Source organism: Triticum urartu, chromosome 1 (assembly GCF_003073215.2).
Source record: "Triticum urartu cultivar G1812 chromosome 1, Tu2.1, whole genome shotgun sequence".
Classification (NCBI taxonomy): Eukaryota; Viridiplantae; Streptophyta; class Magnoliopsida; order Poales; family Poaceae; genus Triticum; species Triticum urartu.
This window is the reverse complement of record NC_053022.1, coordinates 543,597,428-543,624,074: the sequence shown is the minus strand read 5'-3', so window position 1 is coordinate 543,624,074 and position 26,647 is coordinate 543,597,428. Positions and strand designations below refer to the sequence as shown.

At 43.6% G+C, this 26,647-nt stretch overlaps 1 protein-coding gene and 1 non-coding gene across 2 annotated transcripts; one reads left to right on the top strand and one right to left on the bottom strand.

Moving 5' to 3' along the window:
- Window positions 1-3,817: 3,817 nt before the first annotated feature.
- On the bottom strand, window positions 3,818-10,137 carry LOC125528328 (asparagine synthetase [glutamine-hydrolyzing] 2-like). Its single transcript, XM_048692811.1, has 15 exons — window positions 9,951-10,137; window positions 9,782-9,879; window positions 8,513-8,651; window positions 8,189-8,284; window positions 7,725-7,866; window positions 6,790-6,885; window positions 6,448-6,542; window positions 5,787-5,948; window positions 5,529-5,609; window positions 5,229-5,450; window positions 5,002-5,136; window positions 4,862-4,904; window positions 4,667-4,776; window positions 4,458-4,565; window positions 3,818-4,340 (listed from the first exon to the last, which is right to left on the bottom strand). Exons 2-15 carry the CDS (start codon window positions 9,859-9,861, stop codon window positions 4,101-4,103), a joined length of 1,749 nt encoding a protein of 582 aa, XP_048548768.1. The 5' UTR covers window positions 9,862-9,879; window positions 9,951-10,137; the 3' UTR covers window positions 3,818-4,100.
- A 1,482-nt stretch (window positions 10,138-11,619) lies between these two features.
- TRNAD-GUC lies at window positions 11,620-11,691 on the top strand. Its single transcript has one exon. It is a non-coding gene; the product is annotated as a tRNA-Asp (tRNA).
- The last annotated feature ends 14,956 nt before the right edge of the window (window positions 11,692-26,647 follow it).

Here is a 26,647-nt window from a genome sequence, read left to right as displayed (position 1 = left end):
TCGCCGACCGGGCCTCTTGTCTACTATCTGCAATTCGGTGCAGCTTGTAAGTATGTAGTTCCCTCTGTAAAGAATGATCTAAACACTCTTATATTTTTTTAGAGAGGGAGTATCACTTTTTCTCATGCGACTCGAATTTTGCAAGAGAGAACTATGTAAACTCTTGAGAAGCAGGACTGCTTGAGAGCAATAAAAGATGAAAACACTTGTGCGTGAAAACTTAAAACCATAGTTTTAAATAGTGCGCTAAGCCTTTTAGCGGTGGACCTCTTCTAAGCGCTATAGCGTGCTATTTAAAATGTTTGTTCATGTGTTTGAATCAAAGTCCCTTAGCGCAAGACCTCTTGTAAATGCTATAGCGTGCGGTGGGTTATTTAAAACCATGCTTAAAACAAACAGCCAGTCAGGTTACACGAAGCGGCGGTGGATTTGCTAGAGCAACTAGGTTTTCTGATCTCGATCGTATGAGCATGCACTAGGTTTTCTGATCCAGAGCTGAACTGATCGTTTGAACCTTCCCCCGAAAAACAGTTGGACAAGATCGACGATTTTCACCTAAAGCAGAAAGACCGAGATGCGTCAGAGAGCCAGCGTACGTACTTGCAGGAGGAGTAGGGGTGTCGGCATCATGGATCGCCGTGGAGCGGGACGGAGGAGGCCCTGATGGTGGTGGGAGGTGCCGACGAGAGGGGGAGTTGGACATGGCGATCTCGATCGCCTGAGCATGCACTTGGGAAGTCTCGGTTATGCCTAAGTTTTCGTTTTCCTTTTCAGCTAGATCCAGTCATGGAAAATCTCTGACTTCTCTAGTTTTTCTTTTTTTTTTAAGTTGACTTCTCTAGTTGCAATCTGGTCATATAATAAACACCTTCTCCTTTGAGATCGATCATATACTAATAAACTTTACTAATTTATAAAACGGCAAAGCTAAAATCCTGCCGACTATTTGTTTGCAACAGATCCGAACAACGCGATCGCCGCTGCTGCGCACCTCGCTGGCGGCAGTTTCCTTTTTTCTTCGGCCGTTTCCTTTTTTTCGGCAACTAATTAGTGTGCGGATTTAAATATTTTTCCTTTTTCTATTCAATTTCTCAGTTTCCTTTTTTCCCAGCCGTTTCCTTTTTTCCGACCACTAATTTCTCAGTCCACGCATATGTTTCCTTTTTTTCTATTCAATTTCTCAAAAAAAGTGTAGAAGCCAGGATGCGAACCTTCCACCTATAGCTAAATTCACAACTCAATAACCACCTGGGCTATCTCGATTTTTTTATTAAATTTCGTTTGATTTCTCTTTTGTACCTTTTGATCTCCGGCCAGAAAAGCAAAAAAGATCTCACGTGTGTGAATGGTGCAGAATATTCGAACCTGAATTTCTAGCTAACTAAGTAGCTTATGTGTACATTTTGTATGAATACTATCCTTCTTAATGCAAGAAAAACTAACAAAATATTACTAGCATCGAGTGGCTAATTTCCAAACCATGCCGTTGGGGGGAGGGGGGAGCACTGGAACTTGTTGAAAGGAAAACCCTGGTAGTTTACACACAAGGGAGCTGACAACCTGCGTACAAACCCCTTGATAACTTTTGACCCAGAAATGAAGGGGGGTTGTTGAAAAAATTGCACCAATAACTTATGTGTAACAACATGATTATTTGCCCGCACGAAGCTGATAACTTACGTACAAAAACCATGATAACTTTCGATTCGAAGGGGAAAAAGTTGTTGAAAACATATCCCAGTAATTTTGTATAAATAACATGCTAATATATACATGGCCGACCTGATAACTTGTGTAGAAACACTGCGAGAACCTTTACCTGAGAGAAAAGTTTGTTGAACAATACCCTGCACGGTAATACACACATAACGGGGCTGGTAACTACCCACGCACAAACATTTGCGGTAACTTTTTGACCCAAGAAAAATGTTGTTGAAAAACATACCTCGATAACTTCCATGCAAATAACATCCTAATATACGCACATCAGAGCTGATAACTTACTCAGTTAAAGTGTGATAATTTTTCGACCTGGAAGGAAGGTGTTGACTTACATATAAGATGATAACTTATGTACAATTAACCTGATAACTTACATATAAACGCATTCATAACTTTTCACCTTGGGCGAAAAGTTTTAAAAATATGCCCTGATAACCCAATGCAAATAGCAAGGTAATTTACGCACCAGACACCCGATAACTTACATAAAACACATTGATAACTTTTTACCCATGTGAAAATGTTACTGAAACATGTCCCGGTAACTTTTTTTTTGTCGAAAACATACCCCAGTGTGAAGTTACCACTCCCCCATGGTAAAGTTATCTTGCTTCTCATGGTATAGTCATTAACCTTCTCATATTATAGTTATCAGGCTTATCATAGTATAGTTATCATGTTGCTCAAGTCATAGTTACGCTGGTCATGCCAAAATTACCAAGCAAAAGAATTTATTATCCCTAATATGATAGAAAAAAAGAAAGGTTCAAATAACCTTGCTTATATAGAATATACAACAATTGAAGGTGGTTTAGTTGGTTATTGGGCTCAAAGTCTAGACTTGGGTTCAAGTCCCCTTTCTAGCACTTTTATTTTTCTTTTCATATTGTGTAGCCAAAAACCAGAAAAACCACTTGCGATTTACTATTGGCGTATACGGTTTTCGAGAGAAGAAAAAAATCGGTGGAATGACGGTAACGAGAGGGAGGTGGGTTACGATTGTGCGGATATGTTGCTTAACGTCCGGTCGACTGGACGTTAGCACGGTCCTTTATAAAAAGCAGCCAAGTCGTTGTTCTTTGTTTTTTTTTGTGAAAGGGCTCAAGGCCATATATTAAGTATCACATATCCTTACAAATACACTCATGCAGAAAGATAAAATTACATTCAAATATTGGGCTGTACCGAAGTCTTCTTCCTCCTACATTCACCAGCGGCGCAGCGGTGGAGCAGACTTTCTTAAATCTAAGAGTTTGTAGAAGCAGCACAGGAAGTCATCGATGCAGATGAGGAGACGTCGACAGTCGCGATCTACAAAGCAAACCGCCGCCCTGAAGATGAAAATGCCGATAAGGGCCTCTAGAAACTCCAAAGACCACAAAAGCCGGCCAAATTCAGATGGATCCACGAAAAACCTAAACCACCGGATCCCAGAAGACCCGTCCGAGACACGGCTCCACATGCCCTCTGCTAGTGATAAACACACCAACGAAACAAGGAAAGAGCGGGGACAACACTATTCCTAGACAAGGACAATGTCGCAGTCTCGTAACCCAAAGCAAAGGGCATTTGATTAATTAACGTGCATGGCATGAGATAAATTTTATGGGGTTCTGAAATTTTAGCAGTTTCGTGGTGTCTTTTTTTTTTAGCATTCGTGGTGTCTTTTTGCCTGTTCTATGATTGGTGATCTTCTCTTGAGATTTGTAAGACGCATAACCTGGTTGCGGTTGTAATTTCATTTTTTAAGAACGCTGTAATCTCATTTTTGTACCCACCCTTTGGTAGATAGATAAATTGACCCATTGTTACCAATTTCACGGTACATGGAAGAGTTTCGCCAATTTCATGAAATTTAATTCGCGCTCGTTACAGTTTCACGTCAAGTTGGCACAAGATGAGATTGAATACCAACCACGTTGAACGCTAATTGCTGAATACAGCCCATACTTGATATTTTGTGTTCGTATGTGTATGCCACTGATTTTGAAAAATTTCACAACATTTCAGATGAGGTTTCAGACTTGGGAGTGCCTGAAGTACCCCCAAAATAAAAGTTAATAATGCTAACATGTACAATACCAAAAAAAAAATATAGAAACCAACATTGGAATTTATTAATGAAACTTTGCAGTTTGCAAACCAGACATTGAGCAACTCGGATGGTACAACCATGGTGAAATATTTACAATGCAATGCTCACCACATAAACTTAGTAAATTACATGCGAAAAGCAAAACATAACAGCAAGCAACAAGGAAAATGGAACAAAGCGATTTCTACACTGAATGACCGCTACGGACAAGTTGCAAGGAAGCTAGAATTAAACTAAGCAACAACATTTTCTCGAGCATTTTATGGAACCATGGAATGGAAGGTTAAACAGCAGCTGCTGGAACACCAGTTTCGACTAGGATGCTCTCCCCATGGGCTGGTGGACGGAAGACGGGATCGGCCGATGCAGGAGCCTTTTCTTCTTCGTATGCCGCGTCATGCACACCGAGAGCAGCACGGCCAGAGGGGTCGAGGAGCTTCGACCAAGCGGTGTCCCATTCAACAGCTTTCGCGGTGCTGCATGCAACGCTGGGACCTCCTGGCACTGTTAGCCTAGCAGCATTCTGCACAATTGAATTGTTAGTCAAGTGGAGAGCAGGCATTAAATTTTTTTTTTACCATGCAAATGAAATAGCTTGGAAATATCATGATAAAAGTGAATGCTGGTTTAGCTTCTGGACCTTAGGATAAAACTTCTCAAATACTGTCCTATAATAGTAGGCTTCTTTTGTTGTGGGTGTGTTTTCAGGGTAAACAAAGCTGGCGTTCGTCATCATGGAATCTGACACCTGAACATGAATGGGAGCAAACGTCAATTCTAATGGGCGCAAGTCAAATAAATAAACAATTGTCAATTTATGAATGGTTTGACAAAGGAAAGATGGCATACATGTGCATTAGCATGGTCCTTCAATCCATCAATCCAACTGTACCCAACACCATCGCTGAACTGTTCTTTTTGCCTGTAAAGAATGTGCTGTTCACAGAAAATAAATCTTCCTTGTGAGCATACAAGCAAGCTTGTGCAAGTAACAAAGCAAATATAATAAGTTAATAACAAAATAAAAAGATGAACTTCTCCAACCTTGCAGGACCCATTTCTCGATCCGACCAAGATCACGCCTTATCTATTTTTTTTCCAAGACAAAAAAAAGATGATGATGCTAGTTATAATAAATGAATAGAGCTAGAGTGATTTGTGTATTATTGCAAGAAATTACATACCATCTTACATTCCGGATCCAGGTCCATTGCTACATTGATGAAGTTTTTGTCGAGGAATGGAACACGAGCCTCGAGACCCCAGGCAGAAGTTGCTTTGTTCGCTCTCAAACAATCATATAAATGGAGAGCTTTTATCTAAACGCCAGGCAAAACAACTCAAATAAGTTAATCAGCTGATCACAACTTAGCAGATATAAACCAAGAGGAGCAATGTTATCTTTAATTACCTTCCGACATGTTTCCTCATGGAGTTCCTTTTTGTTTGGTGCCTTATGAAAATAAAGATAACCACCAAATATTTCATCGGAACCTTCACCCGAAAGAACCATCTTCACACCCAACGATTTGATTTTCCGAGACATTAGAAACATCGGGGTACTTGCTCTAATGGTCGTTACGTCATACGTCTCGATGTGATATATAACTTCTTCCAAAGCATCAATGCCCTCCTACGATTTTTTTTCAGATGAATTAATAACTTCAAAATGTCTCTTCCTCTATGCAAAGGGCAAACAAAAATAACGAACCTGCACTGTAAAGTGTAATTCATGATGGACTGTGCCAAGGTAGTCAGCAACTTCCTTAGCAGCTTTAAGATCAGGAGAACCCTACAAAAATTGGAACGTGTTAGAACTTCTATCATATTTTATCCACTGCTTATATCACTCCATTGAAAATCCCTCTTTTTTCTTGTAAAAGATACTCATAAGAGCAAGAAAACAACTTAAATTTTGAAAGATTCTCAGCAATGGGAATACACCAGTAAGCAACATTGAGAAATGTACCTTCAAACCGATGCAAAAGGTGTGCAGTTTGTTTCCCCACTGCCTAGCAACTTTTGTTTCTGCCAAGTAGCGTGAAACAACAGAAGCCACCAAAGAAGAGTCAAGCCCACCAGACAAGAGAACACCAAATGGCACATCAGTCATTAGCCTCTTAATAACAGCCTGCAAACAATTCATCTAAGATAAATTATCTACCTTGCGCAAAAAAATTGGATTTTTTTGATTTGTTTTGAATTTTTTATGAATTGTTTATTGACCGGGTGCAGATGAGCCCAGGTTCAGAATTGGATATTCGATAATAGATGATATACATAAAGAAACTTAACTTATGAAATATGCATCAGACACAATAAGTTATTATACTTTGTACATACTTAATAACAAGTAGCATGATTTCGAATAAAATGCCATCTATCTAAGATATTAATATAGAAATCATCACACTAAGACATAATTGTGATTGTGGGGAGCTACAATAACCTATTACTACCCGTGAATTATCAACCAGGGTATTCCAAACAAGCATCGCCTAATCAGAGGCATGAATACATCATATCAACATGAAACAAAATAAAAGAGATTAACATTAAATAACTATAAACATATAATTTATGCATCAAAAGGTAGGAAACTGTAACAGAAAGCATAAGGAAAGGCGTGCCTTCTCAAAACTCTCTCGGATGAGGAGAGGATCATAGGGGGCTGAGGGAATGCTTTCTGAAAACCATGGGGGGTTGTACCACCTCCTTAGGCCACCTAGGACAAATGTTAGAAAGCAGATTAGTAGGCAAGAAAAATTGATATTTACAACATACTCCCTCTGTCTCAAAATACAAGACGTTTTTTGGTCTAAGTCTAGAACCAAAAACATCTTATATTTTGAGACAGAGGGAGTACATAGTAGCTTATACTATTTTTGCCTTCGGAGTTTGTAAGTCTGCATTGCTAGTATAATGCATGATCAGATCGTTAATTTGTCACAAATGCAACAAGATATTTGAACCTGTTTTGCTTGAGTACAAGTGTCCAGGAGGGAACGATATGAAGCGCTCGCAATCATCACTCAATGCCTTCATCTCTGAAGAAAACCAAACTGACCCTGGAATAACAATGAATGTACAAATTAATGCATAGTAGATTTGTAGAAACTACTTAAATTCATAGAACCGTGATAAGTTCTGAAACATACAAACACTACAGTGCTTACTGTTCCAGAACTGTGTACTTGCAAATGCAGACAGCCAACCATAGTTTTCAATTCCGTATAGCAAATTTAACAGTCAGCTTAGCAAATATTATGTCTACCTACATCTTCCCCATCAGACATTCAAGTTGCACTTGCACAATATCACGGGCATCATCACAACAACCTAGATACTCCCTTCGTCTGGGTATATAACGCAAAATTTGATTGTCTAAAGAAGTAAAGATTTGACCCAAAATTAAATCTCATGATATGTGAGTTATGTGGCACAAAATTTATACCACTGGATTCAAATACAAAAGATATTTCTCTTGATTGTGATTTTTTAACTAGTAACAAATATTACTGAAAAGATACGGTCAAAGCTTGAACTTTGACAATCACAATACGCCTTATAAATCCGAACAGAGGGAGTAACACTTCTATATTCTAGCTATCAAATTGCAGATGGTGAGAGACACCACTCCAAATTCTGTGGGATGTGAGCCCATGATAGATCTAGATCTAGGGTTATTATCTTTTACTGTTATTTTTGCAAATGAATTGGCCTTATCCAATTATATTCTAAGGAAGTAGGCAAGCGATGATAGATCTACTTTTAATCTTAATCTTAACCTGAATTTAAATGAACCTACATGCAACTTGTTTTCCACCTCCCCATGATACATTGACTGACCATTGAAACAGTTGAGATTAAACGGACAAGTAGCTACAAGAACAGATTCCATGCGTACCATCAAGACCCCAGCCCATGTACAAAGGACAGATGCCAATAGCATCACGGGCAGCAATGAAGCTTTTATCACGTGTGTCAAGAAGCACAAACGAGAACATGCCATCCAGCATATCCACAAATTCCTCCCCGTATTCCTCATACTGTGAAAACAATAGAATTTGAAAGTACAGATGTTAACATATAAAATATATGCACTGGAGGATGATGCTTAGGTGAAGGCATTTAGGCCCAATTTGGTGGCTGCCAAAATAAGTTGCCACCTCCCTAGCTTATTCTAGAAGCCGATGCTAAAAATTTTGGGGGCTTCTAGTCTTCTAGAATAAGCTGGGGAGGGGGCAGCTTATGCCATAAGCCGCCATAAGCTGTCAAAATAATTGGGCCTTGAAAATGTTGGTAGAAGCCAAGTTACACAATAGGACACCAAAAGAAGCTGAACATAGATAAATAAGAATACAAACTTACTAGGTGAGCAATAACTTCACAATCACTACCAGTTTGGAATTGATGAGATTTTAGCTTAGCTTTCAGTTCTTCATGGTTATAGATCTCTCCATTCACCTGGAAATGTCAAACAGACAAGGTGTGGTTACAAAAACATTAAAGAATAAAACATATTTTCTCCAATTGGCTTAGTTACAAGAATATGGTGGATTAAGGTCGTCCCAAAAGATGTATTGAGCAGAGCTCGACAGATAACATTTCTAAAATCCCATCACATAATTATACTACCAAATGCTAGTTACAAAAGCAGAATAGTGAAGCGTTATTCTCACTCCAGATACTGACCGTCACAACAACTGTTTTGTCCTCGTTGTACAATGGCTGGTCTCCAGATGTGGGATCAACAATGGCCAACCGCTGGTGTGCAAGATAGCAATCCTCAAAGCTGTGTATACCACTCCAATCAGGGCCTCTGTGCCGTAATCTATGAAAAATGGTAGACGGGTGCATAAGATTTCATAAAATGAACCATGTATCGCCTAAGAACATTTAAATAACAAGCAGCAGACAGAAAATTTAGTCAGTGCAGTACAGAACATTTCTAATTCCAGTTTACTCTAATGCAACTTTGTGTTGAACAACAACTGTCTCTAATCTAAAGTAAAAGCCCTGAAAAATGTTACCCCATGACCCTGCAGTTCGTAAAGGTGGAGAAGTTACACACAGTAAGTCCTAAGACATAGCAAACTAGATTTGCTAACATTTGAATGTAATGTCCTAACCTATTCGTAAAAGAAAATTTTTCAGTAGATATAGAAGTGAAGTTTTCTACAGATTGGTGTACAAACTACATTTGACCATAATCCCATGTTAACATCCTCAACTATCTGACTGCAATTACATAAAAGCGTACAAGGGGACAGCATAATGTTGCATGGCTTTACAGATAGAGTCCCATACACCTCACAACACTGTCCTAATTCTACATTAAAAGTATTCCATGATTGCACATGTACACAATATTGATGGATTGCTACAAGTAATGCATTTCAACAAATTTGAAATCAATAGCATTTAGGCACATCAGCATGCACGATCACACAAGCGAAGCACATCGTTAGGTAACAAAAACTGCCACCAGTTTCCAAATTACCACTTGAACATTTCGTGCCTCAAGGAGTGCACGCCTACATACTGTACACCATACTCCATTCCCCAAACCCAGAACCTCACAGTTCCTCAGGATATAGACAGGCTCCCCCAAAATAAAAGGCCATCGCGCACAAACAAAGAAACTTGCATTGGTAAAAGGCTAATCAAAATTTCCCCGGTATATCAACAATTCGTCTAACACAAACTATTCATGAATATCTCCACACTAAATAAGCCAAATGGCTTTCCATCACAAAAAGAAAGTGACAAGTCAAATAACTAAAAATGGTAAATAAGGCGAGAACGACATCACCCGGCCAAAGTTGACCCACATCTCGCCTGCTATTCCAGTCCACACAAATCCACCGCCAACTTCAATTCTAACCCTCGGAGGCGCGCGCACGCACAGGGACGGTGCAAAAAGTAAGGAGGGGGGATGAAACGGCGGGGTGGGCGTGTTACCGGCGGGAGAGCTCGATGATGCGCGAGCGCTTGGCGAGGGAGACGTCGCCGACGCCGAGGACGGCGAGGATGCCGCACATCGTGGCGGCCGGCGGGACCTGCAACGCCGAGCTCCGAAGGTGATTTGACCACTCGCTGGACGGGATGGAAAGATAAAACAAGCTGGTACCTCAAGGCTCGGTGGTCAGACGCCGCGGACGAGCGGGGCGGAGGCGGCGGCGCCCCGACGAGGAGGGACGGTCGCCGGCGACGGCGCCGGCGGCGACGCAGGCGCGGGTGGTGGGGAGGGGTAAGGTACGGGCGGAACGGAACGGCGGCTGGGTGGTGGTAGAGCAGGAGGGATTTAGGTAGGGCGCGCTTGGGATTTAGGTAGGCCGCCCTACGCATGGACTGTACCAGGCCAGGCCGCTCGCGCGGATTCGGCCCACGAAACTCCCATATAATTTTTTTGTGTTTTTTCAACAAAATGCTAGAATCCCCTAAAAATGCTATAAAGAGAGCGCTTGGTTTCTTTGCTTCCGAGCGGCCGCAACTCAACCATCGGATCAAGTCATCAGATCACGCCACGTGGGAGGTGAGGGGTGGTTTTTGTCCTTCCCCATTTCACACGGCCGGGTAGCAGGTGGCAAGGCGGCGGTGTGAGCTATGGGAACCGGCAATAGCGGGTACCACATAGGGGATGGAATGGTCACACACGCGCGGCGAGTGAAAGTGGATGAGAAGGGGGGGGGGGGCGCGGTGGTGGTGCAAACAAGCATGGGGACAACGAGGTCACGACACACTGCACATCTCGGACAGAAGATTACTTCACTACAACCCACCTATTTTCTCATGGGACTCGGAGATTTTTCACAATGACGGCATGCGCATCTGTTGCGGGAAGTGGGGAAATTGAAATCCGACATCTAAATTCGTAGTTAGATAGAGTGCATCTTGTGCATGCCAAAATTGAGCAATGCAGCACAATTTTCGAGGTTCCTCCACACTACTCATGCTAAGTTTTTCCAAGGCGCGACATGAAATCCCATAGAGATTTTGGAGAGAACGAGCCTCAATCTCGAGCTTTGCTATAGATTTTTTGGTTGTTTTTAAGGGAGAAAGAGTTTCATTTTCCAAGGTCGATAGCGAGGTTGCAGCTTTACTAGTAGAACTGGTGCGAGGCCAACACACCTCCCTTCTCAGTGGAATTCAGTACGACACGGTTTGGCGGGCAAACTGGAACAGCCACATAGGCATTTCAAGCAAATTTCCCAAATGTATACGTCACGCATTTTTGTGGACGCACGCAAGCAAATGTTTTCAGTGAAATTCATTAGGAAAATCAGAACACCCGTGTGTCACATGTCAGGCATTTCTATGGACACACCGCACGCAATGTTTGCTGGAGGTTTTTCTGTGGATTTCATTAGGCAAAATTGAACACCCTTGTAGGCATTTCTAGGCAGTTTTCTGGACATATGTCCGGCGTTTTCTATGGACACATGTCAGGTAAATCAGCAAACCCACGCTAGTCATTTCAGTTTTTTGTGAGATTGATTGTTTAATGTATTGTTTGACGGGAATGAACTTTGGATTTGAAGAGCGGACCTATTGAACCTTCCAAGGGAACAACTGGTGCACGAAGAGACTAACGTTTTTTGTTTTTTTTTTTGCCTAAAGCCGAAGAACCAAGATGGGTTGGAGAGTAGGAAACGTAATTGCAGGAGGAGTAGAGAGTTTCGTGCGGTCGTCTTCATGGATCAGGAGGAGTAGAGAGTTTCGTCGACGAGGACCTGGTGGGAGGTGCCGATAAGAAGCGCCTGGTGATATAATCTTTGCCAATTAAAAGCGCATTAAAGGTCGTTGTAGTATAGTGGTAAGTATTCCCGCCTGTCACGCGGGTGACCCGGGTTCGATCCCCGGCAACGGCGCTTCACCTTTTTTTCTCCCTCGCTTATTTTGCACTTGAAGTTCTAGGAGTTATCGATGGCGATCGCAGAAGTTAACACATGGTTCGATCCCCGGCAACGGCGCTTCACCTTTTTTTCTCCCTCGCTTATTTTGCACTTGAAGTTCTAGGAGTTATCGATGGCGATCGCAGAAGTTAACACATTGGCATGAGCAAGCCGACCACAAGAAAAGATCCCTTCCAAGCTTTGGTATTTGTTTCACCAAACTGACGGTCTGAGGCTCTAGCTGACGAGAAAAACATGGTAATAATAGCATCCGAAATCGTATCGAACTCTGCTCTATCTATACCCTGTCATGACACTCGCAGCAGGAGAAATATAGGAGGGGGAGGGGGAGGAGGAACATGCAGTCCCTTCAAAATATTCAGTTGCACACCACCCTCTTGTTATAACAAAATTATGTTGCAATGCTACTCATTTAGGTACTTTCACTTACAATCCGTCAATGGGTCATGCAAATGCAGCCGCTTGGCACAATAATTTTGTGCACGCCACACACATGTTCGCTGCCCAAGCATAAGCTGTTGGAAATATGAGCAATTTACCAAATGATTTTATTAACAGAAATATTAGATAAAGCATGACTAATATAGCTGCGATAAAGCAAGTCATGCAATCTGACGGAGAGAAAGTAAATAGCATCTGCATATATGAAGTTGAACTGAACACATCTAGAACAGACACTACATCATTAAGAAACAGTATAATGGGGCGAGCTACGAGCCACCACAACGCTTTGATTCGTTGGCCGTTTGATTTCATCTATCGCGCATTCGTCTCTTGGGTAGCTGCTCCGCAGAGTTATCTGGGCTTCATGTCATTTATCGGGCCGAATTGGGCTGGGAAAGTGTGTATGGGATGCCTCGCGGTTGGTTTCTCTTCTCTTTCCCCAAGCCCGTGTTGAGGTGCAGGGCGTCTCCTCACCTTTACTTTCCCTGTGGCGGTGGCGGCGTTCGGCATGACTCAGTCAGCCATCCTCCTCAACGTGCGCATAGGCACTACTAGGGAAAACCCTAGCAGTAGCGCTAGTTTTGTGCTCACTAGTAGCGCGGGTAGGCGCGCTACTAATAAGGCGCTACAGCTATTGCTTAGCAGTAACGCGTGCCGCACGCGCTACTGCTAGGACAAATAGCTGCAGCGCTTGTTCACTCCCACGCTGCTGCTAATGTAACTACTGGCAGTGTGTTTTCTTTCCATCGCTACTAGTATTGTTTTTTTATTTTTTTATTTTTAGTGTATTTATGCGCCATCGTACAAATATTGGTACAATACCAGTTATGAGGTTTACATCATTATGTCCATAACAGTGTGTCAAATGAAGGTGAATTAGGTTCAAGTGGAGGCAATATGTGGTGCATGTCAAAAGTATACTACTAATCCAAACTTGATCTAGTTTGGACTAGTAGTAATTTCGATGTGCACCACATGTTGCCTCCACTTGAATCTAATCTGCCAGCACAAGCTATTTAATCATCATCATAATCATTAGCACCAACAATATTTATTTAATCACCACTAACACTAGCTAATAATAATCATCAGTCATTACCACCAACACTAGCTATTTTATCATCATAGTAATAGTGTAGCACATCATCATCCTCAAACTCATTTCTAGCTAATCACTCCTGCTGCTCTCTCTTAGGTAAAACAACATAAAACATGTGTAGCTCTCCTCCTTGATCAAGTTGGAGCATGCAGATGAACCTGTCTCCTAATTTTGGGTAGCACATCTGTTTGCTGCCCCCTAGTACTTGTCTGCGCTCCCCCATCACATAGCTGGTCCAGTCTTGCACTATTAAGCATTCATCGCTGATCTTGAATGCACTAAAGTAACATGTAGGATATCTTGGCCGTAAGCTAATAATACTCATGGTACCTTTATTCTCGATCCCATAAGGCACAACATTCATCGGGAGTCCCTGTTGAAGAACATCGTATGGTCACATACTTAGCAATGAAGTTTAGCTTCACAAATAATGTATGGAAAAGATGCACTGAGGACAAATAGTAAAAATCTTACCATCCTTCCTAAATAGATGTGACCGTAGTTCATGACGAACACTATTGGTCGCACGTTTTCAGTACTAAGATTTCTAAGTCCAGGAAGAAAATTTGTCTTGACGGTATCAAGATCCTCAAGCCATGAAACATAATGACTTAGCTCCTCACAGTTTAGTTCAGCCCCGGGACAGTAGTAGGTCCTGTCTATCAAGCGCTGGACATGTTTGCTTGCACCGAAATAAGCTGACAATACAAATTAGTTGTCAACTATTTTTGAATAAACAATATCAAAGACATAAATATGGTTGAGAAACTTACATTTTGGTGTAACTGGAGGCGTCTGCACATCGACCCAGATGTCGGTATTACCTTCAATATCATCTTCCGGACGAATATCAAAGGTGATAACCATATCAGGCTGAAATGCATAAGTCTTGCATAGTGCTCGCCATGTTTTGGATCCAAAATAGGTGTAGTCGTCTGAATTGTATAATTTTGCGTGGAAAATATAACCATTCTCGGTCTTCAAATAAACTTTCTTTACCTCCATAGTATGACTGAAACTTATCTTATCCAATACAAAAACTCTTGCATGGCAGGGGATACGCTAGTAGAATAGTAAAAAATATATAAGTTGAAGCAAATGAAGCAGATGTCATGCTTAATTACGAAAAAAGATTTGTTGTTGTGACTTACTGTATCCACTTCGAAGTTCTCGTCCAGCTTGATGCTGAATCGCCTATCATCATCTAGGAAGATTCCGTCGCACAGGCCGCGCTCGTCTTCGCAGTATTTGCAAATACCGAAATCCTTTTTGTCGTCAGACATTTCCTATGTTCATAGTTAAAACATTAATTGAAAATCGATAAAATACAACTACCAGGATACTCAACACACAAATCCGGGGCACTCGATATTTCCTACATATTCTGGCAAAAGTCATGCCAAAATTCACGGAAAAATCCGGCATGACCTTTGCTAAAATAGGATATATCGAGCGCCTGAAATTTGCCAGAACGGAAATGAATTAACACTCCGGCAAAACATAGGCCACTCGGAGGTGTAACCTGCAAACATGACCGGCCACTTGGATATTGAGCAACACAAGATATACATTTCAAAATATCTTATAAGACTCAAATTAGCACGCATTCAATAAGCAAAAGTAAATCATCTCATGCGTCCGTACATCGTCGAATATTATCACTAATACATCCCGAATAGTGTCATACATATAACATCACTAGTACAACTAAAACCCTAGCACACGACGGGTATCGGCGCGGGCGGTGGACACCCATAGAGAAGGAACCATCACGGGATCATAGCTCCAGTGAGATCCCTGGAGAACCTGCCAGGTATTGGAGAACCTGTGCTCCAACGCAAACAAGTAGCGACGGACGTGCGCGTCCTCCTCACTGACACGGTGACGCACCACCTCCGCGGAGTCGTCGAGCCTCTGGACCGTCACTGGCCCACGCGACCGCCACCAAAGAAGGTTCGGGTCAACGACAGGCTGGCTCCTCACCAACCTGCGCCCCCCGGTAGGTAGCGCCTCCCTACCACCCCGGCGGAGCCCAGTCCCGGACATGGCCCATCTGGTCAAGCAGGTGTCGTCCTCCGCCGACTCGACGACGAGGATGCGGGATAGGCATCGTCCACGTCGATGCGGGAAAATTGCTTTAACTAAAAAAATAGCAACAAGTTCTTACTAACTAGTTCTATTAATTCAACTAGTTCTTACTAAAAATAAACTTACTATAAATAAAAATATTCTAGTACCTAATTAGTACCTAGTTCTTACTAACTAATTAGTACCTAAGAACTACTGCCCTAATTACCATCTAATTTGATGAACCTATAGGGGTGGAAAGTGGTAGCGGATATTCCAATTATCCAACTATAAAGTGAAATAAGTGGTCAAATTTTACTCGTTTTATGATTTATCTTAGAAATTTGATTCATTTCCACCCTTACATGAACCCTAACTCATTTGAGCCGCATCCGCATCCGATTCGTTTCCACCCTAACTAATTTGATGGAGGTAGAAACCCTAGGCAGAGGTAGGGGAGAGGGAGGAGCAGGCGTGCTCACTTCGGGTGCCTGCGATGAGGGAGGGGCAGGCGGCGTCGAGGTCGTGGTCGGGGCTCCGGGGCGGCGTTGAGGTCGGGGGGGCGGGGGCGGCGTCCGGGGCGGCGTTGAGGTCGGGGTCGGGGGCGGCGTCCCGGGCGGCGTTGAGGTCGGGGGCGGTGCCGGCGTTGAATCTGGGGTCAGGGGCGGCGTGGGGAGAGCGCGCGGCGGCCGAGGGGCGACGGCGGCGGCGAGAGTGGAGTTTATTTGGGGGATGAAGTGGCCGTGGGGAAGGACGAACCGCGTGGTTAAGTCAGAAGTACCAGTAGCGCGTTCCAGAAAGGGCGCTACTGCTACGTTAGCTACAACACGTTCTGGAATACACGCTGCAGCTAAGGAGATTAGCAGTAGCGCTGGGCCATTATACGCGCTACTGCTAGGTTGGGCTAGCCATGTGCGCCCAGTTCAAACGTAGCAGCAGCGCTTTTCGCTAGTACGCGCTACTGCTAAAGTCATAGCAGTAGCGCGGTTTATTTACATGCGCTGCTACTAAGTAGCAGCAGCACTTGATTTTGTACAGCTCTACTGGTAAAATTCTGTGTATAGGCTTTGTTGGAAATATGCCCTAGAGGCAATAATAAATTGGTTATTATTATATTTCCTTGTTCATGATAATCGTTTATTATCCATGCTATAATTGTATTGATAGGAAACTCAGATACATGTGTGGATACATAGACAACACCATGTCCCTAGTAAGCCTCTAGTTGACTAGCTCGTTGATCAATAGATGGTTACGGTTTCCTGACCATGGACATTGGATGTCGTTGATAACGGGATCACATCATTAGGAGAATCATGTGATGGACAAGACCCAATCCTAAGCATAGCACTAGATCGTGTAGTTCATATGCTATAGCTTTTCTAATGTCAAGTATCATTTCCTTAGACCATGAGATTGTGCAACTCCCGGATACCGTAGGAATGCTTTGGGTGTATCAAACGTCACAACGTAACTGGGTGACTATAAAGGTGCATTACAGGTATCTCTGAAAGTGTCTGTTGGGTTGGCATGAATCGAGACTGGGATTTGTCACTCCGTGTAAACGGAGAGGTATCTCTGGGCCCACTCGGTAGGACATCATCATATGCGCAATGTGACCAAGGAGTTGATCACGGGATGATGTGTTACGGAACGAGTAAAGAGACTTGCCGGTAACGAGATTGAACAAGGTATTGGATACCGACGATCGAATCTCGGGCAAGTAACATACCGATAGACAAAGGGAATTGTATACGGGATTGATTAAGTCCTTGACATCGTGGTTCATCCGATGAGATCATCGTGGAACATGTGGGAGCCATCATGGGTATCCAGATACCGCTGTTGGTTATTGACCGGAGAACGTCTCGGTCATGTCTGCATGTCTCCCGAACCCGTAGGGTCTACACACTTAAGGTTCGGTGACGCTAGGGTTATGAAGATATTAGTATGCGGTAACCCGAATGTTGTTCGGAGTCCCGGATGAGATCCCGGACGTCACGAGGAGTTCCGGAATGGTCCGGAGGTAAAGAATTATATATAGGAAGTGCCATTTCGGCCATCGGGACAAGTTTCGGGGTCATCCGTATTGTACCGGGACCACCGAAAGGGTCCCGGGGGTCCACCGGGTGGGGCCACCTGTCCCGGGGGGCCACATGGGCTGTAGGGGGTGTGCCTTGGCCTATATGGGCCAAGGGCACCAGCCCCAAGAGGCCCATGCGCCAAGAGAGAGAAAAAGGGGAGAGTCCTAAAGGGGGAAGGCACCTCCGAGGTGCCTTGGGGAGGATGGACTCCTCCCCACCCTTGGACGCACCCTTCCTTGGAGGAAGGGGCAAGGGCTGCGCCTCCCCCTCTCCCTTGGCCCTATATATAGTGGGGAAAAGGAGGAGCAAACGAATCTAAGGCCTGGCGCCTCCCTCTCCCTCCCGTGACACATCTACCTCCTCCCGCAGCGCTTAGCGAAGCCCTGTTGGAATCCCGCTACTTCCACCACGCCGTCGTGCTGTTGGATCTCCATCAACCTCTCCCTCTCTCCTTGCTGGATCAAGGCATGGGAGACGTCACCGGGCTGTACGTGTGTTGAACGCGGAGGTGCCGTGCGTTCGGCACTTGATCATCGGTAATTTGAATCACGACGAGTACGACTCCATCAACCCCGTTCTCTTGAACGCTTCCGCTTAGCGATCTACAAAGGTATGTAGATGCACTCTCCTTCCCCTCGTTGCTAGTCTCTCCATAGATAGATCTTGGTGACACGTAGGAAAATTTTGAATTTCTGCTACGTTCCCCAACAGGCTTTTCCCTAGTAGTGAGGGCCTCTGTAGTCTCTCCTCCTTCGCAGGATTGTTTCCTCGCTACGCCTCAACATTGGAGCATTGTCTCCGCTTCACAGTCTGCCAATGGGGACGCCAGCTGCTCCTTGGCGCGCCTCCAGGATGCTCAACCTCCCCCTTCCCGGCGACGAAGATGCCCCACGGAAGCATGTTCTTGTTGTCGATCTCGCTGTTCCTCCAATCCTCCCTTCCCAACGATGAGGGTGTGCGGTGGACACGCTCTGGCGGTGCAATGAAGCGTGTTTGGCAAAGGAGATGCAGTGAAGCTGGTGGTTGCCGCAGTCACCATCTCCTCCGCCCACAGAAGCTTGTTCAAATTGCCATCTAATCCCTCTCAACTCACAGAGCTTCCTTTGCAATGCCCATTTATTAATATACAGATCCGATCCATGCAAAATACTAGTACTACCCAGCTATCTGATCAGTGGTTTCTTTAGTTGCAGTAATTTGATTGTTGCATTTTTCAGTGTCCGACAAATCTCAGAAGCAGAATTCTAAGTTTGGTGTTGATGGTGAAGATGGATGGATAAAACAAATGTCATCAACGAAAATCAAGTAGGCTTTGTTCTCAATACATTACTTAATACTGCAGGTTCCCAATTGCTAAGTCGTTTCTTCACTAGATATCTTATATAGCTCGACCACTAATGCCTATACTCGAATGTCTCTTCCATGTTCACACTATTGATGGCATGCTTCAGTATTCATACATGTTTTTCTAGAATACTTTATTCATATCTGTTACTAATAGATTATAATATTTATTCATATGTTGTTAAACTCACAAATTTACCTGTGATGTATAGATTTTTAATTTTACCTTGATGCAAAAGTAGTTGATGATTTGCAGGTTGACTCTCCTGAAACGAGAAGAATTCCCTCACCTCTGCTCCGTTGGGCTACATCGTATTTTCCCTTTGCAAATGCATTTCACATCATTTTTTATATCTACACATTTTTATAGTATCCTCAGATGTCGTCAATCAGACTATCATAGCTGAGCATGTGCCAACCAAAAGAGTAATATTAGTTTGTTAATTAACTTCTCTTTTGCCTTGCTTATCCTCTCCCCATGGGTTATGTGCTTCCCGCTGCCTCAGTTTCAATCACCATCTCCCGTCAGTGCTACAATTGCCAAAGGCGCGAAGGCAGGGAAATCTCCACATGTGATGTTTTTTCTCCTTATCATATTAAACATAAAAATACCATATTTTCTAGCTATATCATTAAGGAAATGTGTATGTGCATCCACTTTAATGTTAAACCATCCAGCTTATATGCTTTCGTTCTTGTCGGATGTACATTTTTGCTTTTTATAATGTAGATGGCGTAGTGTCCGGATTGTCATATTTTCTATATGCTCCATGAAAAGATAGAATCTATACAAGGTTTCTATCCCAAGTTGTCTTGTGGTTTTGCATTAAGGTGATATAATTTGAATCTCACATATACCTTTATGTTCAGTTTTTGTATTATTTCTATCATTCTTTATCAAAATGGACGAGCGCAGCAACACGCGCCTCTTTGTTCTAGTGTTGTATATATGGAGTAGAAACTAACACATGTAGGGCAAGAACTAGTACGAGAAACTGTGGCAGGACATCTGACAGAAAGAAGAAGAACACATACGAGACAGCAGTAGCAGAAGCACTGGACTTGGGGTCGACATCCTCTCTAGCCATGTCGTTGTTGAGGTAGTCGACGTCGGGGAAGAAGTTGTCGTCGGGGAAGTAGTCGTCGGAGTCCGTGATGAAGAAGCCAGTAGTCGCGCAGAGCGCTCCCCAAAAACCTTATCACCCTTCTCCCGTACAGGACTCAAAGAGGTGCGGTTTCGAAGGCTTACTATCCCGACCTGCGGTGCACACCGCAAGCCAGGATGAGGAAGACAGTAGCAGCTCAGAGATTGGAACCGGTGGCAAGAGGAAGGAGAAGTTCTGGTGCGTCTCTCTGGGAGGAGCGACCTCCCTTTTATAGGCGCAAGAGAAGGAGGCGAGAGGGCAACGACGGGAGGCGAAACGAAGCGCACAGCCAGCAGCTGAAGGGCTGCACCGTTCGCATTCAAACTCCACTTTTCAGCTTCCGTGTGACCTTTCGTATACCCGTAGTGCATGGCAAAAATTTCAATATCGGCTCGGCTCATTCCAGTAACCCGCGGCGCGTCGTGGTGAGGTGGGCGGAGGAGGAGGAGCGCGCGTGGATATCCCTCTTGTTCTCATGCTCGTACAAGTGGGGAAAGAACCTCCCTTATAAGGAGGTCCAACTCCCACTAAACTAGCAATGTGGGACTAAACTTTAGTAGTATCCCTTGCCTTGCACGAATGGGCTAAGTGGGCCTCTAGGATTTATTAGGAATTTCTGAAATAGTTATTGGGCTGCCCAAAATAGACTAAATTCCAGCAATCCCCCACCAGATCCTAGAGGCACACATCAATTTGCCTTTGGTTCCAAAACACTATTTTATATACCGGTACTGCAGTGGAGACTGTTAAGTTGAACTTCCACATAGAACTCTATGCTACACTAGTAAGCAACTTGAACAGTGGACTGGGCCTTGAACTGCAAGTTTTCTGCGAATCCAGCTTCATATAAAGCCTTGACCGATACGTGGATACCGTGGGTCTTCCCCGCGGGTGGAGCTTATGCGTCATACTCCATGACCTTTCATGAGTTTACTAGAGAGAACCCTACTCTCATAGATTGCGACGTTTGACAATCAGACTCATATAGGTGTGTTCTTCAAAAGATGTTCTGCAGGATAACATCTCTGCTTAAATAAGCCACTTAGAACACATTAAGATATACATCAACCTGCCATGCAGATTAGGAGAGTATTGCATCTTCATGGAGTGGTATTGTTAATAGTAAGGATACTGTCCTCTCAGTTGACCAACAGTTGGTCTTCCACATCTAATTCACGGGATCTCCGATCACAAAGAATAGGTTACCATTGTGAACAACTCATATTGTGGGTCTCATACCCATCTCCCTCGATGCATTATCTATCACATTACGTGATAGACTCTTGGTAAAAGGATCTGCCAGATTTTTAGACGTTTGGATACAATCCAACGCAATAACTCCGGAGTTTTTCATTTTCCTGACAGATTTCAACCTTCTCTGAACATGTCTTGATGACTTCATGTTATCCTTTGAGCTGCTCACTTTCGTGATCATAGTTTGATTGTCGCAGTTCGTAAGGACACCTGGTACAGGTTTCTCAACAACTGGCAAGTCATTCAAGAGCCAGCGAAGCCAATCTGCTTCAACCGTAGCTGTATCTAGTGCTGTGAGTTCTGCTTCCATTGTTGACCTCGTTAAGATTGTCTGCTTGGAAGACTTCCAAGAAACAGCGCCACCTCCATGAGTGAATACATAACCGCTCGTGGCCTTTATCTCATCAGCATCTGAGATCCAGTTTGAGTCACTATACCCTTCAAGCACCTTTGGATGCCCGGTGTAGTGAATTCCATAATCTGCAGTGCCTTTCAAATAACGCAAAACTCTCTCTAGAGCTTTCCAATGCACATCTCCTGGTTTTGAGACAAACCGACTCAGTTTGCTAACAGCAAAAGAGACGTCAGGTCTTGTAGCACTGGCTAAGTACATAAGCGAGCCAATAATCTGAGAATACTTCAATTGGTCTCTAGCAATTCTTCGATTCTTTCGAATTAACACACTTGCATCATAAGGTGTTGGAGAGGGCTTGCAGTCACTGTAGCCAAAGTGACTCAAGATTTTTTTCCACATAGTGAGATTGAAGCAATGTAATCCCACCATCATCGTCTCTCAACAACTTGATGTTCAGAATGACATCAGCCACTCCTAAATCCTTCATCACAAAACAACGAGATAGGAAATTTTTGACCTCCTTAATAATATTCAGATTTGTTCCGAAAATCAGTATGTCATCAACATAGAAGCAAAGGATAACTCCCTCGCCACCACCATGGCGATAGTACACACATTTGTCAGCTTCGTTTACAACAAAGCCTGCAGCTGTTAAAGTTCTTTCAAACTTCTCATGCCACTGTTTGGGTGCTTGCTTAAGTCCGTACAAAGACTTCAGCAACTTGCATACTTTCCCTTCCTGACCATCTATTACAAACCCATCTGGTTGTTCCATATAAATTTCCTCGTCCAACTCTCCATTTAGGAAAGCAGTCTTCACATCCATTTGATGAACGAGAAGACCATGTGAGGCATCTAGTGAAAGTAGAACTCGAATAGTGGTTAGTCGAGCCACAAGTGAGTAAGTATCAAAGAAGTCTTCACCTTCCTTTTGGGTATAACCCTTAGCCATTAGCCGAGCCTTGTACTTGTCTATAGTACCATCAGGCCTAAGCTTCTTCTTGAATACCCATTTGCATCCTATAGGTTTGCACCCATAAGGACAATCCGTTATCTCCCAAGTTTTATTCACCAATATGGAATCCATCTCGCTACGAACCGCTTCCTTCCAGTAGTCAGCATCTTCATATGCATAGGCCTCTGAAATAGAACTGGGAGTGTCATCTATGAGATACACAAGAAAATCATCACCAAAGGACTTTGCAGTCCTCCGTCTCTTGCTCCTAATAGGAACTTCATTGTTCTCCTCCACACGACTTTCAAAGTGTTCCATTGAAATTGTAGGTTCTGTAATTGTAACTGTTTCCTGATTCGATGAACTAGGCATCTCCTGATTAGATGAGGTAGCCATATCCTTCATGGGAAAGATATCTTCAAAGAAAGTCGCATCATTCGACTCCATGATCGTACCAACATGCATGTCAGGTACCTTCGATTTTACAACCAAAAATCTATAGCCAATGCTATGAAAAGCATATCCCAGGAAAACACAATCCACAGTCTTTGGTCCAAGCTTCCGCTTCTTTGAAATTGGAACATTGACTTTCGCCAAACAACCCCATGTTCGTAGATAAGAGAGTTTTAACCTTTTCTTCTCCCATTCCTCGAATGGAGTTATCTCTTTGTTCTTTGTGGGAACTCGGTTTAGGACATGACATGCCGTCAATATTGCCTCCCCCCACCATGCCTTGGAGAGACCTGATGTGTCTAACATGGCGTTAACCAAATCAGTTAGAGTATGGTTCTTTCTTTCGGCTACCCCATTTGACTGAGGTGAATAGGGAGGCGTCCTCTCATGGATTATACCATGTTCTGCACAAAAAGTATCAAATTCATTGGAAAAATACTCTCCACCACGGTCGGACCTAAACCTCTTGATTTTTCTGTCAAGTTGGTTTTCCACTTCAGCTTTATAGATCTTGAAAAAGTTCAAAGCCTCATCCTTAGATTTCAGAAGATACACACGGCAGTATCTAGTGGAGTTGTCAATTAACGTCATGAAATATTTCTTTCCACCTTTTGTCAAAACACCATTCATTTCACATAGATCTGAATGTATGAGCTCCAGTGGTGCAAGATTTCTCGTTTCCGTAGTCGTGTGAGACTTACGAGGTTGCTTATCTTGCACACACACTTGACACTTAGATCCCTTGACAGTGGTGAAACTAGGGATTAAGTTCAACTTCGCTAGTCGTGACATGCAACCAAAGTTAACATGACAAAGACGTCAATGCCACACATTGGATTCACTATTGTTGCAAATATGATTAACAACTTTATTGCAAACGTCTGATAAGGATAAAGGAAACAGACCTCCTGACTCATAGCCTTTACCAACAAAGGTTCCATACTTGGATATTACAAATTTATTCGACTCAAAGACAAGCTTGTAGCCATCTCTACACAGAAGAGATCCGCTAACAAGATTTTTATTGATGGAGGGGACATAATGCACGTTCTTCAGCCGCACGATCTTCCCCGAATTAAACTTCAGATCGACCGTGCCAACACCATGAACAGAAGCACTTGAACCGTTGCCCATCAGCACGGTTGAAGTCCCTGCGGTCTGATAAGACGAAAACATGGAAATAATACCGCATACATGCACATTAGCACCCGTGTCAATCTACCAGTCAGGAGAATGACATACTGAAAGAATAGTGGGAAATATACCATACCCAACATCCTTCATGTAAGTGTCTCCAATGACAACATTACCGGTCTTGCCGCCTTTTCCAGGATGACGCTTGTCATAGCGATTAGGGCAACTAGGAGCCCAATGATGAGGATCCCCACACACATGACAAGCACCTTTCTTCTTGCCATTCTTCTTCTTGAAGTTCGTGTGTTGCACAGCCTTGTTCTTCCCATCAAAGTTTGCTTTTCTTGCCCTTGTCCTTGAACTTGTGGGGCTGGAAGTTCTGCTTCTGTATCACATTGGCACTAGATACTCCCTCAATACCTCGAGCACGTGTGTCCTTTGCTCTCGCCTTTTCTTCCACATCAAGAGTGCCAATGAGATCCGGGACGAAAAACCCCTGCCTCTTATGCTTCAGCAAGGTAGAAAAGTTCCTCCATGAAGGAGGAAGCTTAGTGATGATACCTCCGGCAACAAACTTGTCCGGTAGCATACAACTGAAGTGCTCAAGTTCTCTAGCAAATGACTGTATCTCATGAGCTTGCTCAACCACGGAGCGCTCTTCAGTCATCCTGTAATCATAGAATTGCTCCATGATGTACAGCTTAGTGCCAGCATCCGAGACCCCAAACTTGGCCTCGAGTGCAACCCACATATCTTTTCCATTATCAATTGACGCATAAGCATCAACTATGTTCTCACGAAGAACACTCAAGAGAGCAGCCTTAAACAGAGTATCCATTTTCTGAAAGGCTTGTGCCTGTTGAGCATCAAGCTCCCCTTTAGGTTTTCCAAGAGTGGCGTCATAGCAACTCATGGTTTGAAACCATAAGACTGCTCTCACGCGCCACCTCTTATAGTGGATACCCTCAAACATAGGAGGTCTCATGGAAGCAGCAAAACCACTTGGGGTAAATTGCCTATAATAAGGTTTTTGGATTGTTGGAAATATGAGCAATTTACCAAATGATTTTATTAACAGAAATTTTAGATAAAGCATGACTAATATAGCTGCGATAAAGCAAGTAATGCAATTTGACGGAGAGAAAGTAAATAGCATCTGCATATATGAACTTGAACAGAACACATCTAGGACAGACACTAGATCATGTTGCATATATGGAGTACAACCTAACACATGTAGGGAAAGAACTAGTACGAGAAACTGTGGCAGGACATGTGACAGAAAGAAGAAGAACACATACGAGACAACAGCAGCAGAAGCACTGGACTTGGGGTCAACATCCTCTCCAGCCATGTCGTTGTTGAGGTAGTCGACGTCGGGGAAGAAGTTGTCGTCGGGGAAGTAGTCGTCGGAGTCCTTGATGAAGAAGCCAGTAGTCGCGCAGAGCGCTCCCCAAAAACCTTATCACTCTTCTCCCGTACATGACTCAAAGAGGTGCGGTTTCGGAGGCCTACTGTCCCGACCTGCCGTGCACGCTGCAAGCCGGGATAAGGAAGACAACAGCAGCCCAGAGATTGGAACCGGTGGCGAGAGGAAGGAGAAGTTCTGGTGCGTCTCTCTGGGAGGAGCGATCTCCCTTTTATAGGCGCAAGAGATGGAGGCGAGAGGGCAATGACGGGAGGCGAAACGAAGAGACAGAGACGAAGCAAATAGCCAGCAGCCGAAGGGATGCACCGTTCGCATTCGAACTCCACTTTTGCAAAAATCTTTTCAGCTTCCGTGTGACCTTTCGTATACCCGTAGTGCGTGGAAAAAATTTAGATATCGGCTTGGCTCATTCCTGCAACCCGCGGCGAGTCGAGGCGAGGCGAGGCGAGGCGTGGCGTGGCGAGGCAGGCGGCGAAGGAGGAGCGCGTGTGGATATCCCTCTTGTTCTCATGCTCGTACAAGTGGGGAAAGAACCTCCCTTATAAGGAGGTCCAACTCCCACTAAACTAGCAATGTGGGACTAAACTTTAGTAGTATCTCTTGCCTTGCACAAATGGGCTAAGTGGGCCTCTAGGATTTATTAGGAATTTTTCAAATAGTTATTGGGCTGCCCAAAATAGACTAAATTCCAGCAATCCCCCACCAGATCCTAGAGGCACACAGAAATTTGCCTTTGGTCCCAAAACACCATTTTATATACCGGTACTGCAGTGGAGACTGTTAAGTTGAACTTCCACATAGAACTCTATGCTACACTAGTAAGCAACTTGAACAGTGGACTGGGCCTTGAACTGCAAGTTTTCTGCGAATCCAGCTTCATATAAAGCCTTGACCGATACGTGGATACCGTGGGTCTTCCCCGCGGGTGGAGCTTATGCGTCATACTCCATGACCTTTCATGAGTTTACTAGAGAGAACCCTACTCTCATAGATTGCGACGTTTGACAATCAGACTCATATAGGTGTGTTCTTCAAAAGATGTTCTGCAGGATAACATCTCTGCTTAAATAAGCCACTTAGAACACATTAAGATATACATCAACCTGCCATGCAGATTAGGAGAGTATTGCATCTTCATGGAGTGGTAT